Genomic DNA, 18029 nt, shown 5'->3' on the forward strand with positions numbered 1-18029 from the left:
CTTCTTGTCTCTCTCTTACCCTCTACAGCTGAGTCATCCCTAGACTCTGTTGATTTCAGCTCTAATACTGATCCCAAATCTGACTACTTCTACCTTTATTCCAAGATGAACCCAAGCCAGTTGTCCATTATCTCTCATTTATCTCTCAATTTCACTTTTTGCCTTTCTTGAAAACAAGTTTCAGTAAGTAATTTCTATCAAATTGTACTGTTTATAGTCAGTGAGTGAATTGTTTATAGCCATAAAATTGTTTATAGTTTATAGGGAGCTAATATCATTTTCTGTAAACTTAAGACATAAATTGTATCTTGTCATTCTCCTGCTTAAAAGCATTTTATAGCTTCTTATAGAAGACAGAAAAAAAAAACCCAAAAACCCACGACATCTCTTACCAGACATCACACAGCAGTACTGAGTTGGCCTTGCCCAACTCTGCTAACAGTGTCCTCTCTCACAGTGCAGCTACACTGGCTGGCTTCTTTTTGTTTTCATACAGGCCACTCTCTGTCTTGCTCCTTAGCTTTAGAATTAGTCTTCCATCTAACCTGGAATGGTCTGTAGCCTCTTTCTCACTCTGCACACCGTTTTTCAAATGATCATTTCTTTTCCATTTTTCTATCTCAGCCCAGATGCTTCTCCTTAGAGAAGCCTTCTGAAACCGCCTTAACTAATGCCAGCCTCTTGAGACCCCCATCGCACTTACCTTCTTTTGTCCTTCTCCAAAAACTAGTAATAGTTTCTAAGAATAGATGTAATTATTGTACTTGTTTACTTGTTTACTAGTAATAGATGAAATTATTTTACTTATTTATTTTCTGCTCATCCTACGCTTGGTTGGAAAGAAAGCGAGGACCTAGCCTGTCCTTTTCTTCGTTGCGTCCTCAGTGATGGAACACAGCCTGGCATATTGTCAGCACTTAGCAAACGTGTCTGAGGAGGGAAGCAGGAGAGCAAGACTGTGTGTTAGTTTGGAGTACAACTTGAGGGTACAGGCAATGTCTCATTCACTTTTGAGTACCCTGAACCTGACACATTGCCTGGCAATTTCAGGATTTGACAAATGATTTTATAATTTAATTGAATTGGGTATTAATTCATAGGCTCTCAGAGTTGGAGAGGATTTGAGATATTCTGTCCCAACTCCCAAGTTACTCCTAACTTTTGTAGGTTGAAATATATTTGCATGCCTTAGGTCACAAGATAATTTCTAATTCAGTGAGAATGGACAAGTGCTTCCCACTTTAGCCTTCTTTCTACTAACCCATACTGCTAAATAAACGTCCATCTAATATAGTACATCTGTATTTCTAAGAGTCAAGAACTCTTAGAAAATACATTTTTATGTTTTAAAGTATAAATTCTTAGTAATTTACACAGAAGAACAAGAATGTCAAAAGGCAATGATGTTTTACAACCTTTATTCAGAAATAAAATAGTGGCTTCTTTGATCAGATGTTATTTGTTATTGAGACACTGCACAAAAAGCATGTTGCTCTATTGATATTTCATCCAGTTCTAATGTTTTTATTTAGACTGGCAATAACAGTTATTGTACTAAATACCATTCACTGAGTAATTCAGACTTTCATATTCTTGTCAGCATTCTTATGCCCATTAATAAAGTCCAAAACGCTCTTCTCTTTTATCTTACCAATAGCAAGCATAGTCTCATTAGTAGTCATGGAGCATATTTTCTTTAGCTAATACCAAGAACAGTTTTTTAAGTTATTTTCAGAGTATAACTGTGGTCACTGGTAATCTATAATTTTGTAAGATTACATTGCCAGCAATGGCACAAGTTACTCTAAAAAGAACTTCTTATGTTCCTAATCTACAGGCTGAACTTAAAAAAAAAATTATGGAGTGCTCCCTTCCATCATGGCACTTTTCATTAGTGTCAGTCTTAACGGTGTTTCAAATTTTAGTCCCAGTGGTAACATTAATAAGCTTCTACATTAATAAGCCTGTACAGAGAACAATATACTCCTCTAAATAAACAAAATAAATAAATAAAATCAAGGACCAGATTGAAGCTTCTGCTGTCTCTTTCTATGTTTTGGGGATTTTAAATTACTCTTTAAACATATTTTCCACAAAAAGATGGTCTGTTTGCTGCATGCTAAGCTTTAGTCTATCCCACCCTCAGTGTACTTGTTTTCTCAACTGGGATCAATTAACTTCTAATACTGTGGCAACCAGATGTTGTCACAACAGTTCGGCAAGTGTTTGTGTTCTTCGGAATCTTCTGAAGGACATCCATATTATGCTAAATTTTTCTCGACTCATATTTGCCTGTGTTGGCAGAAGTCTGGTTCTTCCTCATAACATCTTCCACTTGTTTTATTTTAGTCAGAGTTCTGCATTCCTCTGAATTTTACTTGACTGGGACAGACCACAATACAAATAGAAGGGTATCATTTTCTCCATAGATGCAGAACTTTCAATTCATATAGTTGAATTATTGTTATACTCACATTTCCACGTTAGCTGTTCTTGCTCTGGCTTTGCTATGTAGGAATGGCAAGGTTGCTTTTTGTGTGTCATGTATTCTTATGTATTTGTTTATTTTATATATGATGTACTCCTGTGTATTACAAGTAAAAGGGGAAATTATTTCTAAATTCTAGCCTTTAAAGTAATCCATAAGGATATTTACATTTGTATGTCCTCAAACATAGATACATTTTTGTCAATAATTTTTCTTCATAATTATCTCTGTGCACATAGACAAAAAGGTCAGAATCTTATTTTAATTTATTCATAATTTCATTCCAACAAAAAATGTTTTCAAAATTGATTTCTGAAATGTTCATTAAAATTGGTGCCCTTTGGGACTTACCTTAGTCAGTTTTAATTGCTTAAATAATTACGTATTACATTAGGATGCTTCTTGGAGTACTAGCTACATTCAAAGTAGATTTTTAAGTTTAAAAAAAAGACAAACTCAGTAGTTTTTAAATGTTTAATGCATGACAACTACCTGTAGTTGTTCTTCTGAATCTTACATTTTCCTTCGAATTGAGTAGGCATAATGTTATAATGGTGTATGTTCATTCAAATAATGATTTTCATGATATTGAAAGTAGTGCTTCTTTAAATAATTCAACATTTTACACAAAGCCAATTCTCATTAAGGGGATACAAGGTTATCTTATAAAGTATTTATATTTAATATAAAAATATTAATCTAAATAAGAACAGTGATTTAGTACATATAAACATATACCTACACTCTGAATTTCTAAATTTGTACTTTGAATATTCCCTTGACCTTCATTAAAGAATTTTGTGAGCAGTATCAAAAGATAGATATACGTATCTATCAATAGATAGATGGATATATGAATATAGAGAAAGAGAGAGAGATAGTTATTTTATGTTAGTGTAAGATTTGAAGGGTTCTCTTTTCTGCTATGAAAGAAACACAAACGTTAAAGAAACCAACTAAACGAAGTCAAAACGAAGTTGTGGCCGCCATAGTGGAACAAAGTAATAACCCGAGTTAGATCTGTGTTTTTGGAACTTTTCCACTAAAATGCCCTCTATAGCAGCAGAAAGTGAACTTATATTTAGGAAAATTTGAAATAGAATCTCAATTTCTTTAAAGCCTGTGTTTTTCTAGAAAATTTCGCATACTATTATTTTGTCTCCATATCTGTCTTAATAGAATAATGTTACACACCACCAAATAAAATTCATAGGGAAGTGGTCCCATGTCTATTCTATGGGTTTTTTTCTTTTACAAGGCACAGTGTGGTGTCATCCTAGAATTTAAGAAACATAACATAGTTTGGGATGTTTAGGGAATAGATTATAAGATTGGAAATTGGAAAAAAAGAAGATTAGATACTGAATTGTTCTGGAATTAACTTGGTTTACAGATTTCTTGCTTTAGTTAAAATTAGCTTGTCTTTTTCTGAATGTAGAAAAGAAAGGGAAAAATAACTCAGAAGTGTTCTTTATGACATAGGGAAAGTAATTTGGGATTAAAACATTGTGGTAAACCAGAATGCATGATAATTTAAAGTACACTTTCTCTTAAACTCTGTTGTATGACCTTAACTGTTCTAGATTTAGGGGGCTAGTATTTTATACCTTTAAGCATTCATTCAGAATTTTTTAAAAAGTTGATATAAAAATTTTTTATTTTTCATTTTAGGCCAGATATCCCAGAGACCTTCAACAGCAAATTTATCCCTTTCCAACTCTGTTAAAAAAAGCTCCAGCTGCCTTGTCTCCTCCCATCCTCGGTCAAGAAGTGTAGCTGCTCGACCATTATCTAGAGCCGCTTCTGAAATTTCAGAAATTGAATATATTGATACTACTCACCACACCGAGCCATTCTTAGATGGCACTGCTGATCAGCAAACCTTAGACAATTTGGAAAAAGAATTAAATGTCCTGAGAAATCTTGCAGGTAATGCTATTTTTTTCCCCTATAGACAATGTTAACTCTGTCTTCTGCTTGATTCCTCCTATCACACTCCAAGGAAACAAGGTTTCCCCTCTCCCTTATTCAACCACCAACCTTTGTATTTGTTTCCTTGGGTGTCCCATGACATCACCCTGAGAATGTTATAAAACATATGGATGCCCACCTAGAGATGTCTCCTTCACTTATGTAATACACAGTCAAAATATAGCATAAGGAACTTCGTGTGGACAACAAAGTAATTTTTTTCTTCTTTCTACAAACCCCACTGAGTGGTTAATCTCTGTAGCTTCCTGAAAGCCACCGCCCAACACCCTTGTTGGAGATTTGAGCTGTTAGATCTTTTAAAGCAGTATTTTTCAAATTTCAGTGTGTATACAAATGCCCTGGGGATCTTGTTACAATGCAGATTCTGGGGTTGGGCCGGGATTCTGCACATCTGACAAGTACCCAATTGATGTCGATGCTAGTTGGCGGACCAGTTTAAGGGGAAACTATACTTGTGCATTCTCCTTCCTAAACCTTGGTGTCTGCAGTCTAGCAAATCATAACCATATCCTTGAAAGAAATACAAAAAAATACTAAAAAGGAAGCCAAAATCCCCACAAAATCTTATTCTCCCAAAAACAACCGTATTATGCTCTAAAAGTTTATAAATAATTTTGTATATACCCTGTTTCACAAAAGAGAAATTGAAATGAAACTAAAGGAAATTGTCCATTTCAGAGAAGTATTTTTTCATTACAAAAATATGAAGTTGACATATATGAAACTGCCATTTTGTACACAAGAAACAGTGGGATATTGGCAATTTTATATAGTCTATCCCATAACTTTTTATAAATATCCCTTTAAAAATTAAGGAAAAGGGAAAAAGGAAACATTAAGCTATGAAGGCCATTTATAACTATATATGACTTAGTTTTAGACAATAACGATTAAGTCCCTATAATAAGAGGACTCAATTGTTCTTTTTTTTTTTTCTAAAGATTTATCCATTTATTTGAGAGAGAGAGTGGGAGAGAGAGCGAGCGCACACAAGGGGAGGGAAGAGGGAGAGAGAAACTTGAGCAGATTCCTGCTAAGCCGATAAACACAGGGTGGGGCTCGATCTTATATCCCTGAGATCGGAACCTGAGCAGAAACCAAATGTAGGATTCTCAGCGGCCTGCACCACCTGGTGCCCTGTTCTTTTTTTTTTAAGCCACATGCGGTTATAACTGTATTTTATATAAAAATTATATATACAAATATATATATTTTTATATATTATATTTCTAATAGAATGTATTGCTATTTTAATTTTATTTTCCATTTTTTAAGGTTTCCTTTTTCTTTTTCTTAGTGAAAATTCGTATTAGACTAAATGATCAGTACTAGCATTTTTATTATGACTTTCCAATTCTGAGCCTTTTATTTTGATTCATCTCTAGAAGGTCTGATTGTGGAATTCTTCAGAATGCCTGTTTCGACTTTATGGTCAATTGGCAAGTTAGCTAGATTAATTTAGGGAATGACAAGTTTTTTCCTCTGCACTGAGTAGACATTTCTCCACTGTCTTCTGTCCCTGATTATTGATGCTAGTTAGTTTAGTGTAGTTTTTCTTTTTAACTTTTGTTTGGTTAAATTTAATTGTCAAATAGTTTTCCTCCCAGGTAGGGCTCATGGTAGCTCTACCACTTGAGTTCTTTCATGTTTGGGAATGTGTGCTTCCTTTATATTTCAATGGCATATCAGTGGAGGGTAAGTTCCTTGGGTCATTTTACTTGTAAACCTTGTACATACTGATTCTTTGTTTTCTGGGTCTGAATTCTGTTATGACGTAGTCTCAGGTTACCCTGATTTCTTTCTTCACTCTCTCTCTTCCATGTGACAGGCTTCTTTCCAGACTAGATATTTGAAGAATTTTTTTCTTTATCTTTGAAATTCAATAACTGGACCAGGAATGTGTTTCAATATCGATAATTGAGCATTTCTTAAAGCACAGGGCTCTTTTTCTTTTTGTAGAATAAACTTCTCCTTATTTTCAGAGAAATTTTCTGCTGTTGTGTGTTTGAATTGCTTTTCTGTTCCATTTGGCTTTCTCCTGCTGACAAACCTATTTTGTCAATGTTGGATCTTCTTTGTACAATGTATTTAATTATATTTTCTTCAACTATTTTAACCAGTTTTTATTTTCCTTTGCATTTATTACTTTATCTTAAGCTTGTGTTCTATGTTGGAAGTTTAATTTTCAGCTATAATTATAGAATATTCTTTATTAATTGATTTAACAAATAATGGGTTGATTTGTTAAATTAGCTCTCTAAAGGTATTGCTTTGATTTTTTTGGTAAATTTTTACTTTGATAAATTTCAAATTTATAGAAAATTTGCAAAAATGCAAGAAAATACAAACTCTTATATACTCCTGTATGCTCTTTATCCAGTTCATTACCTAGTATCTGTCTTTTGCCCTGCTTAGCTATGCACACAAACACACACACACACACACACACACACACACACACACACTGTCCTTTCTTGTGAGCATTTGAGAGAAAATCATAAAGATTATGACACTTGATCAAAGAAATACTTCAATGTGTATTACCCAGGAACAAGGACATTCTCTTAAGGACCATAATATAATTAATCAAAATCAGGAATTTTAATATTGATATAATGTGATTGTCTAATCCACAGTACATATCGAATTTTTAAAATTTGTCTCAATGGTGTTCATTATACTTGTTTTTTTCTGGTACAGAATTCAATCCAGGAATAGGTGACTATTGAAAAAAAAATTTTTTTTTTGATGTCTGACATGCTATTGTTTGATCTTTAGGATTAGTTTTACTCTTTTTAATTAATTTTTTATTGAAGTATAATTGACATACGATATCTTATTAATTTCAGGAGTACATAAGAGTGATTAATGTGTTTATACATTATGAAATAATCCCCATGGAAAGTCTGCTTACCATCTATCACCACACACAATTATTACAGTATCATTGACTGTATCCCCTGTGCAGTATATTACATCCCCATTACTTATTTATTTTATAACTGGAAGCTTGTAGCTCTCAATCCCCTTTATCTGTTTTGCTCACCCCCCCACTCCTTAGCACTCCAGTAACCAAGAGTTTGTTTCCTATATTTATGAAACTTTTCTGTTCTGTTTTATACACTTGTTTGTTTTGTTTTTGTTTTTGTTTTTTTGCTTAGATTCCACATATAAGTGAAATCATATATTTTTTTTTTCTCAGTCTGACTTATTTCACTCAGCATATCTTCTAGATTCATCCAGGTTGTTTCAAATGGCAAGATTTCATTCTCTTTTTATGGCTGAATAATATTCTGGTGTGTGTATCTGTGTGTGTGTATGTGTGTGTGTGTGTATATCTCATCTTTATCCATTCATATATTGATGAACACTCAGGTTGCTTCTATATCCTGGCTATTGTAAATAATGCTGCCATGAACATAGAGGTGCAGGTGTTTCTTTGAATTGATATTTTCATTTTATTCAGATAATCTAGAAATGGAATTGCTGGATTGTGAGGTAGTTCTATTTTTAATTTTTTGAGGAACTTCCATATTGTTTTCCATAGTAGTTGTACTGATTTACATTCCTACCAACAGTGTACAAGGGTTCCCTTTTTTTTTCACATCCTCACTAACACTGGTTATTTTTTTTATCTTTTTGATAATAGCTTTCCTGACAGGGGTGAGGTGGTGATTTTGGTTTGCATTTACGTGACGATTATGATCTTATAGAGCACATTTTAATGTGCCCGTTGGCTGTCTGTATGTCTTCTTTGGAAAAATGTCTATTTAGGTCCTCTGCCCAATTTTTGATTACATTGTTTTTTGATACTGAGTTGTGTTTTGAACACGAACTCATGATTTGCTATAAAATTTGCAAATAGTCTTCTCCCATTCAGTAGGTTACCTTTCCTTTTTGTTGATGGTTTCCTTTGCCGTGCAAAATCTTATTAGTTTGCTATAATCCCATTTGTTTATTTTAGCTTTTGCTACTCTTGCCTGAGAATACTAGTCCAAAAATATTTAATAATATATATTGCTTAGACCAATCTCATAGACTTTACTGCCTATGGTTTCTTCTAGTAGTTTTATGGTTTTCGGTGTTTAAAGACTTTCAGGTCTTTAATATATTTTGAATTTATTTTTATAAATGGTATAAGATAGTGATACAGTTTCATTCTTCTGTATGTAGCTGTCAGTTTTCCCAACACCATTTATTGAAGAGACTGGGCTCTTTTGTGGTTCCATACAAATTTTAAGATTCTTGGGTCTAGATTTATAAAATATGCCACTGGTATTTTGATGGAATTTGCATTGAATCTTTTGATTGCTTTGGGTAGAATGGACATTTAAACAATATATTTTCTTCTAGTCTAGGAGCACACTGTATCTTTATTTTTGTTGTTTCTATTTCTTACATCACTATCTTGTAGTTTACAGAGTACAGGTCTTTCACCTCTTTAAATTTATTTCTAGATATTTTATTCTTTTTGATGCAGTTGTAAATGGGATTGTTTTCTTGATTTCTCTTTTTAATACCTTGTTACTAGTGTATAGAAATGCAATTGATTTCTGTATGTTAATTTTGTTTGTATCCTGTGACTTTATTGAATTCATTTGTTAGTTCTTACAGCTTTTTGGTGGAGTCTCTGTTTTTCTGTACACAGTATCATGCCATCTGTAAATAGGGACCATTTTACTTCTTCCTTTCCAATTTGGATGCCTTTTTTTCCTTTTTCTATCCTAATTGCTCTAGCTAGGACTTCCAATGTTGAATATGTTGAATAAAACAAGGAAGTCCTATAAAAGTGATGAAAGTGAGCACCCTTGTCTTGTTCCTGATTTTAGAGGAAAAGCTTTCAGCTTTTCATGGTTGAGTATAATGTTCGCTTTGTATTTCCCATGTATGGGTCTTTCTTATGTTGAGGCGCATCCCTTCTGTACCCAGGAGTGGGATTGGCACAGGATGCAACATGCTGGGGGTTTGTCTTAGAGAAATGGCTGGAACTTTTCTAAGCTAAGGGCCTGGGGCTTGTCAGGTCAGCCCCATCAGGCCAACTACAGTACCTGGATCCTGCTTTTCTGTCTGTGCTATCAAGGAGCAGGGGGAACATAAAAAATGACACTTGCCAGTGCTTCCAATCCTGGAGTGATTTCTAGTAGTTTCTCAGCATTTGGTAGGTGCTCTATGACTAGTAAATAAATTTCCTTCACTTATCATTCGATTTCCCTTTAAACCGCTATTTTTTCTTTGTGTCCCAGGGTGAGGGAGTATGCACATGCACACATTCTTCACTTCAGGTTGCCACACTGGGGATGGGGTTCCCTTCATTACCGTGTCTCCGTCTCTTACCCTTCCCTGTGTGGTCCCTCTCTCGTTTATTGTGCAAGAGCCATTCATTCAGCCTTGAGTTCCTCTTCAGGAAGAATTGCTCTATAAGTAGGTGTAGACGCAGTGTGTCTGTGGGAGGAGTGAATTCAGGGTCTTCTATACCACCATGTTGGACTGGCTCCTCACAGTGTTACATTTTTAAAAAATGTCATTTTCATCACTTCTCTTGTAACCAAAGGACTCATGGGAAATTTTCTGATCTTGATCTGTTTTCTACCAGATTGATCTTTTATTTAATCATTCTTTTCATGCTATGAAATCTTAGATTCTAGTTTGTTTGTCTGCAAAGCTAGTTGCTGCCTATTCTTTGTATCTTCCCTGTTTATATTTATTGTGGGTTACTTTGCTCATATGCTCTGTCTTTTCTAATATAGTGAGATGACAGTTTCCCTAAAGTGCTGTTCACCTGATATGTGTCATTCTTATCTTTGGAGCTACTATTGGTGGGTTGGTTATTGCATTGCTTTCATGTCTTGCCAGCTCAGAAGCATGGGAGGATAGAGGAAGGAATGGGGAGTTCATCCTCCTTTGTTGGAGGACCTGGACTCTCTAGTCTTCTTCTTGTTACATTAAACTTCATTACACCTGGTTTCAAGTGTATTCTGTCCCTATGGGGACACTGGTAGGTTTGTAATTTGGTTGCCTCTGCCAGGATCTTACAGTGGGTACTTAGGGGCTTTAAAAATATTTCTTCTTCTTACTTCCCGTTCATCTACTTTTCTCCAAATTGGTATGGTATTGGTGAGACTTGTACTTTAGATGACTCTCCTTTTCCTGTTACTGGTTTGATGTGCTTATTGGCTGGGGAGGAAAATGGGTGGACAGTGGTAGCACCCAGTTGTACCTCAACAAATCTTCTGTTTTTCTTTGGTTGCCCCTTGTCCTAGTTTATTATGTGGACTTGTATCCCTTCCTTTTTTGACTCCTTTTGTGATTTGATTTGATTTTAATTTTTTTCTGCTTTTTCTATTCATTTCATTATGGGGTGGAGAATGAGAGTCTATGATCCATCTGTATATACTGTTCATTTGCCTTACTCTGAAATACTAAAAATCAAATGCAAATCTTCTTGGGAGGTTATTCTCACATTAAAGATCAAGTCTAAAATGAAGCCTGACAGATTTGAACTGGATCTAAAAAGGATAATCATACAATTTTTATTCAGAAAATGAAGGGTTTCTTATTTTGATAAATTGGTAAATTCTATTTACAAATAAAACAAAGCACTTAACAAGCAGTAGTCTCTTGTGGTTGTTTCTAACCACTTAGCTTTTCTTATTTCCTTTATCACTTTTGTTCTTACATATTTCACTTTTTCTCTGGGCCACTCCTTTTCTCATATGCCAACACCAGTATTTTCACTAGGATATATAACTTTTCATATACAAAAGCAAGCACACACTGTGTAGCCTGTGAACCACCAGGGCTTTTCTGATGTCCCAGGAGCAGAACAAAATCACTTACACACACTTGACCCACGAACAGCTCTCTTTCTATTTGGGAAGATTGGCTCTGGATGAGTGCACAGCTTTGGAGACATTCACCTGGAGCTGAGGAAGGAAGAGGGTGGCCCATCAGCTGAATCAACCCAACAGTCACTGAGGTGACAGATGCTGTGGTATAATAAGCTGCTCTTCCAGAAAAATCACTGTTTCTGTACGAGACTTTTGTATTCTGTTTAGCATCAATGGGTAGAAAAATTCCACCCACATTTCACTACTCATGGCGCAACCTGGAAAAACTCCGCATGAGGTTTGGTTCCACAGAAGCACAGCTACACAATTTGACTCTTATACAAATGTAAATCTGTTCATATCCCTGTGAAAGCCAAATTTTTGAGAGCAGCAAACCTGACTTGTTTTCTGTTAGCTCTAGGGTGCATCCACTTCCCTTCCTCTGAGTTCTGTGGAAAACACCTGTGTCAAGGAGGTAGGAGAAGAAAAGACAGAAAATAACTATATTAAGTGAAGTGTTTTCCCGTTTCATTCAGCTTGCTGTGGCTGATATTAGAGCCTTTTCAGAGGCAGGCAGGTGGGGCAGGTGGGCGGGGACAGGAGATGTGTGTGCAGGTTGCAGACACAACTTTCTGCTGAGGTGGAAGGTAGGGGGAAGCAAAACGTGGTAGTTGGGAGCCAGGCTCAGCGGCTAGGAGCCTGGTTTTGAAATTTGAAACCACTCCTTACTAGCTTCATGACTTTAGGCAAATTACTTTCTTAAACTGATTTTGCATCAGTTTCTGTGTATGAAACCTGGGTAGGAATAGGCCCTATCATAAAATTGTTCAATGACTGAATTAAATTATATATTAAATACTATATTTGTGAAGATTTCTTTCATGCTCTCTCTCTCTACACACATACACACTCTCTCTCAAGAGTTAATTGCCTAGCACATAGTAAGTCCTGAAAAAATCTGTTAAATTATGTAAGGAACCAGTGAGTGGTATTTTCCACATATAGTCAGGTAAGATTCTCTTGGTAAGTCTAATTTCTAGTCAAAAACATCTAAAAGCTGTTTTTTATTCTAAAACCATGTTTTCTTCGGGGCCACTTTGAGGATATAGTTAGCTATAATTCATGCCATATAATTATTTCCTCTATGAATATCTCTGTAAATGATGTTATAGTCACTTCCTTTAATGGGCTCAACATTACAGTATAACTTATTTACCAAGTCACTTTGTCGATTTTTGAATATTGTTATAGCCTGAAGAAATTTGGGAAATATCAGAAGATATGTATTATGAAAAAGTATCAATAATAATGCATGTTAAAGCATTCACATTTTTGTTAGTTATAAACGATTCAGTTGTTCAAATTCATTCTGACTTGTGGTTTAAGGCTTAAATTCCCATGGCAATCCTATGTTTTAAAAGTCCACAGGTAGTTAACTGAGCCAAGTAATTAAAGGATAAATTAGGGATAAATTAAAAGATTAAGGGATAGAAAAGGTTTAATTTCAATCCGTTCTTCAAAAGTCCATTTTCTTGACAGGTATAAAGTAAATTTATAACAGCTGAATTTCCAATATAAATGTCAATCCAGTCTTCCCTGGTCTTATATTAGAAAAAGGTTTATGTACAATTGATCTTTTAGATTTAACACTAACCCACAATAGGGTTTTTATAAGCAGTTTTATTTTCCACTGCTTTGAAAATCAAGTGATGTCATCTTTGCCCCTATTAACTTCAAAAGGTATTTTGAAATATAATTTTGAGAATGTACAATTATACAAAAATAGACACATTCTGTTTGCACCATCTGAATTAGCTCCGTGCTAATTAGGACTCAAATACCTAACAGCGGTTGAATACTTCTCCTTCTGGTGTTCTTTAGATCTAAGAGCCCCTATTAGGTTTCAGTACTATAGTGTTACCAATTCCAAATCCTGAATTGATTGCTTTCTCACCAGTAACACTCCCTATCATTGGGGCAAGTAAAGGTATCTTGCATACCGGTCTTATTCCTTGTGGAAAAAAAGGGGAGAAAATAAAAGCCTCAGCTAAAGAATTAGATTCTGGAACATAGTGATTGATGATATTGGTGAGCTAGAAGAGCTTAGAGCTAGTTCCAGTTCTTTTCCTCTGGTGTGAGACTTCTAAGTTACCAATGCCTTGGGGACCCACAATTTCTAATCTCCAACAGCTGGGGATGCGACAAAAATTCTAGCTGAGGATCTTTTGTTTTTCTCAAAATTAGTCTTATATACAGAACCCCAAATTTAAATGAGACCCAGTGAAAGCTGTCTTGATTGCTTTGGGGTGGTGGGAGCAAGAGCAATATCCTCAAGCCTTCTGAACTTCACCATGTATCATAATTTGAAAGTCACTGGCCTAAATAATTTTAAGGACACTGCCAGTTGTATATATATTGAGGTCTATCTTGCTGCAGGAATGATTTGAAGTTTCTTCCAGCAGGGGAATCTCTGCTTGCTCAAAAATTTCTGGTAAGTGCTATCCTCCGAGAAATAATAATAATACTAAAATAATTCTCTCTGTCAAATGCATAATACACGTAGTTTGGTGTGTGGTCCTTCAGATCAGGAGGATATTTGCTTGACACTTTCATAGGAGTTGGAAGTGTCCAACTCCCCGATCCAGTATTTTTAATAATTTTAAAATTCATCCTAGTATAACCTTAGGTACAAGTTAGATTGGCCCTTAAAACTTTATCAAAGATGAAAAGAAGGCTTTCTTTTATATATTTCTAATATATAAATATAATATGGTCTTTCTAATATAATAATCATATTTATTTCTATGCTTGACTTTTTGGTAGTTTATATAAAATGTTTGCTTGTCCATTGGCTTATTTAACTTGCACTATTTGTCCTTACCTGAGCTAAATCATAGGGCAACTTCATGTAAAAGGAGAAGATTTAAGGCTTCTCCCCTTTCACATACAAATGGTTATTTATCTACCCAAACAAAGCAAGGAAGCAGAAAAAGAAAGGGTAGCTTTGCTAAGACTAATCTTTGCCTCAGACTGTGTGGGGGTAAAACTTTTATTTCTTAGAAGACAAAAATAAACAATAAAGCAGTTAACATTCAGGCAAATTGAGGTGTCACCTAATATTCTAGTTTTAAAAAGGATCCCATGATACTCTTTGAGATATTATAAATTTTCAGGACAACTGACACTTTAAGTATAATATATATTTAAAAATCAATATGGTTAGGTGAAATTAGTCACAAAGACAAAGACAAGTACTATATAATATCACTTATGTATGGAATCTAAAAAAGCCAAACTCATAGAGACAGAGACTAGAATAGTGGTTACCATGGACTTAGGGGGTGGAGGAAATGGGGAAATATTGGCCAAAGAATATAAACTTCCCATTAGAAGATGAATAACTTCTGGGATGTAACGTACAGCATGGTGATTATAGTTAATAATATTATATACGTGAAGGTTAATAAGAAAGTAGATCTTAATTGTTCTCACCACAAACAAATAAAAAAAGAGGTAATTATATGACATGATGGATGTGTTAGCTAACACTATGGTATTAATCATTTTGCAATATATGTATTCCAATCAACATATTGTACACCTTAAACTCATACAATGTCACATGTCCATTATATTTCCATAGAGATGGAAAAAAATTGGGGAATTCGCTAAAAGCAAAGTCAATATGATTGAAGTGACTTGGTACCAATGCCCTAATTTTGAGGGTCAGATCGAACTTCATATTCTGCCCACCCCACAAATACTAGAAAATTGAGGTGATTAAAAATCTGTACTGACCTTCTTTGTACTGCCTATAGTTTACACTGGGTAAACTTTCAGTACCATATGCTGCGCGTTTATGTCTTGAATTTATGTGTTGACAGTGCATGAAATAAAATGTTTCAGATCCTTCAGAAAAGCTTTACAGCCTAACCTCAGAAGAGTTACCAGCCTTCAACAACCATTCGCTGAACATAAGTCAGACTACCCTAGATTTCTGTAAGATCTCAAGTGCAAGAGGCCTCCGTGCAGTTGAGGAATGGAGGTAGGTTAAGGCTGCAGCCCACATGTAAAGATAGTGCATAGTGAAATTTTTGATAAGCCCCGAATAGTTATCTTTACTATGTAAAGAGAGATTGTCCTCATGTGTATACTTTATATGGCCATTCTCTATAAAATGTTTGGGTCCTTAGTTGACCTATTATCAGGATTTCGTAGAAGTCTTATGAAGAAGTTACTTTAATGTGAAGAGATAATTCTCTGCTGCACAATGTGTGTCAGCAAAATGAAAATATATTTGGAATTTTATAATCCTTCAGCCTTTCTTCTTATGTTGAAAAACAGTTGCTTTACTTGGATTAATTAACTTAATAAATCTCACTAGTTTACAGTAATAGGATCTTACTTAATGTGAATAAGGTTTTTAGAGTATTAAGAAGATTCTTTCTTAAAATTAAGTCAAGGTTGTTAATGATAGCATATTTTAAATTGTATCACTTCATTCTTTCTGCACATGAAAAACATTTTTGGATGATCAGTCTGTAAAGAATATAGGTTATATTAATAAATGCTTCAAAAAGTAGTTTATCATGTTGGTCTATTATTGACATGCTGGAATTTCTTGAAAAGGAGGATGGATTTTTCTAGAAGGATTAAGATAAATGTAAAATAAAAGTCCCTTGAATTATAAATTCCTTTGTTTGGTTTGAAGTCTAATATTGCAGTGAAAAGGAATCAAGAGTCCATTACTCTGTCTTTATAAAGGAGAAAATCGTTTAGCTGTGGTCCTTGGATTTTTGCATTTCTAACACTTATGTTTTTAAAAAGAGGAATCAATATAAAGTTGCTATTTTTTTTCCTAAAAAGCTCTTTTAAAACAAAGTAACTAAACCATGTACTCTCGGTATCATTTCACGAAAGAAAGGACATTTCATACTAAAAATATAAGGGGAATAAACGGAATAAAGCAAAGTTCTTTTAAATTAAAAATGTCATGAAAAAGTCATTACCTTGTTGTTATTTTTTCTTCTTAGACCAGTGGAAATTTTTATCTCAGTCAGATCTGCCCTGGTCCATAGATCAGAGTTTAGGAACTGCTGATTTAGCCTCTGTTGGGCTTATAAAAAGGGATCTAAAAAATATCCATCACAGGATGAAATATTTATATTATTTAGTAGCATACACAGGCTGAAATTCTAGATAAGTTGGACAAGAAAAAAAAAATCTGAATTGTACAAATTCCTTTCTGTTCCCCCACACTACCTCCTTTCCTAAACCTGACACCTATATACTAGAGTTTCTACCAGTTCCTTTCCACAATAAAATGTAACAAAATAAAACAACTAAATAATTGCTGACATTAATTTTGATTTTGGCATATCTTGACTGGCTATCCACATAGTCCTAATTTACTGTACACAAAAGAGGTGATTTATCTGGCAGTCTATTCATTGGGATTCTATTAAACAGCCAATGTAATGATGAATGTTCTTAATGATGACCCTGAGGCTCTGCAAGTTTCTGAAGAGCCTTCTGAATCATCAATGAAAGACACAACCGGAGACCATACAATCTCCCCTTGGTTCCACTGTGCCTTTATTTCTTGGGAGAGGGAGAATGATGAGAATTTCTCATTAAAAGGAGGCTTCATATATTGGGCACATTGAAAATTATGGCCAGGGTCTGAGACAGCCTCCTCACATCTGCCTGCCTCCAATGACTTCAATTCATGTAGTATTGATCAGAAGATAAATGAAGAGTTGAAACCTGGTTCTGTATATTGTGTATTGATCTTTTAATGTATTTCCAGCTCTTCTGAAAGAGATACTGAAGTTCAGTCTTTGCTGACACTTTCTGAAAGCAGCACAGATGAGGAGGAAGAGGATTTTCTTGATAAGCAACATGTCATCATGCTACCGTGGTCATAGAGTGCCTCATGATAATGATCATTTGTTCATTACTTTTTTGATTTTGTACCCAAAGTAAAGCAAACAGCTGAAAAAAGTGACCAAGTGATTACCTGTCCAGGTGCTGGGGATTTTGATTATTAATGTTTCTGATATTTCAAGGTTTGTAAACTAATAAAAGTTAGTGAAGTTATAAGGGCTTTTTCTTCCAAATGATTTATTGTATGTCAAATGCTAATCTATATTGCAGATCATATTTGGAAAATTTGGTGAATTTGTAAAAATAACATTTATATTGTGTGTCTAGAAACTACTATAGGTTAGAACATGATTGTATTTAAAGTAATATTTAATTGCTGAATTATATTTGAATAATGATGTCATCATAAGAGTATATATTCAATGGCCAACTCATACTTGGCAGTAGCGTTAATTGAGCCTAGAATCCTTATTTTACTTTGGTAACTACTGTTTGGTTTTGATTTGATTCTGTTAGGGTTTTTGACATTTAGAAAAGTTCTGGTAACTTCAAACATTGCTGCAAGAAGAGAAAAAGAGGACCCAAAATAAAGCAGACATAATACTTGTCATTCTAATATGACACAAAGACATAAACTAGAAAACACAGAAACTCCCCCTCAAGCATCTTACTTTGGGAGGGTCATGTGATGGTTAATTTTATGTCAACTTGGCTAGGCTATGATACCCAGATATATGGTGAAACTGTATACTAGATGTTTCTATGAAGGTATTTTTTAGATGAGATTAACATTTAAATCAATAGACTTTGAGTAAAGCTGATCACCCTAAATGGTA

The 18029-nt window shown here is 34.5% G+C and overlaps 1 protein-coding gene across 2 annotated transcripts in view; it reads left to right on the top strand.

Moving 5' to 3' along the window:
* The window catches only part of LOC111150874 (zinc finger B-box domain containing), a 106377-nt gene extending 88998 nt beyond the window's left edge, over nucleotides 1-17379 (top strand). For both annotated transcript variants that reach the window (XM_022508540.1, XM_022508549.1), the window contains 3 exons: nucleotides 4160-4417; nucleotides 15214-15352; nucleotides 17117-17379. In XM_022508540.1, the coding sequence (XP_022364248.1) occupies nucleotides 4160-4417; nucleotides 15214-15352; nucleotides 17117-17234 (515 nt within the window). In that variant the 3' untranslated portion in view covers nucleotides 17235-17379. The remainder of the gene's footprint in view (nucleotides 1-4159; nucleotides 4418-15213; nucleotides 15353-17116) is intronic.
* The last annotated feature ends 650 nt before the right edge of the window (nucleotides 17380-18029 follow it).

Source organism: Enhydra lutris, unplaced genomic scaffold (assembly GCF_002288905.1).
Source record: "Enhydra lutris kenyoni isolate GAN:26980312 unplaced genomic scaffold, ASM228890v2 scaffoldscaffold2, whole genome shotgun sequence".
Taxonomy (NCBI): Eukaryota; Metazoa; Chordata; class Mammalia; order Carnivora; family Mustelidae; genus Enhydra; species Enhydra lutris.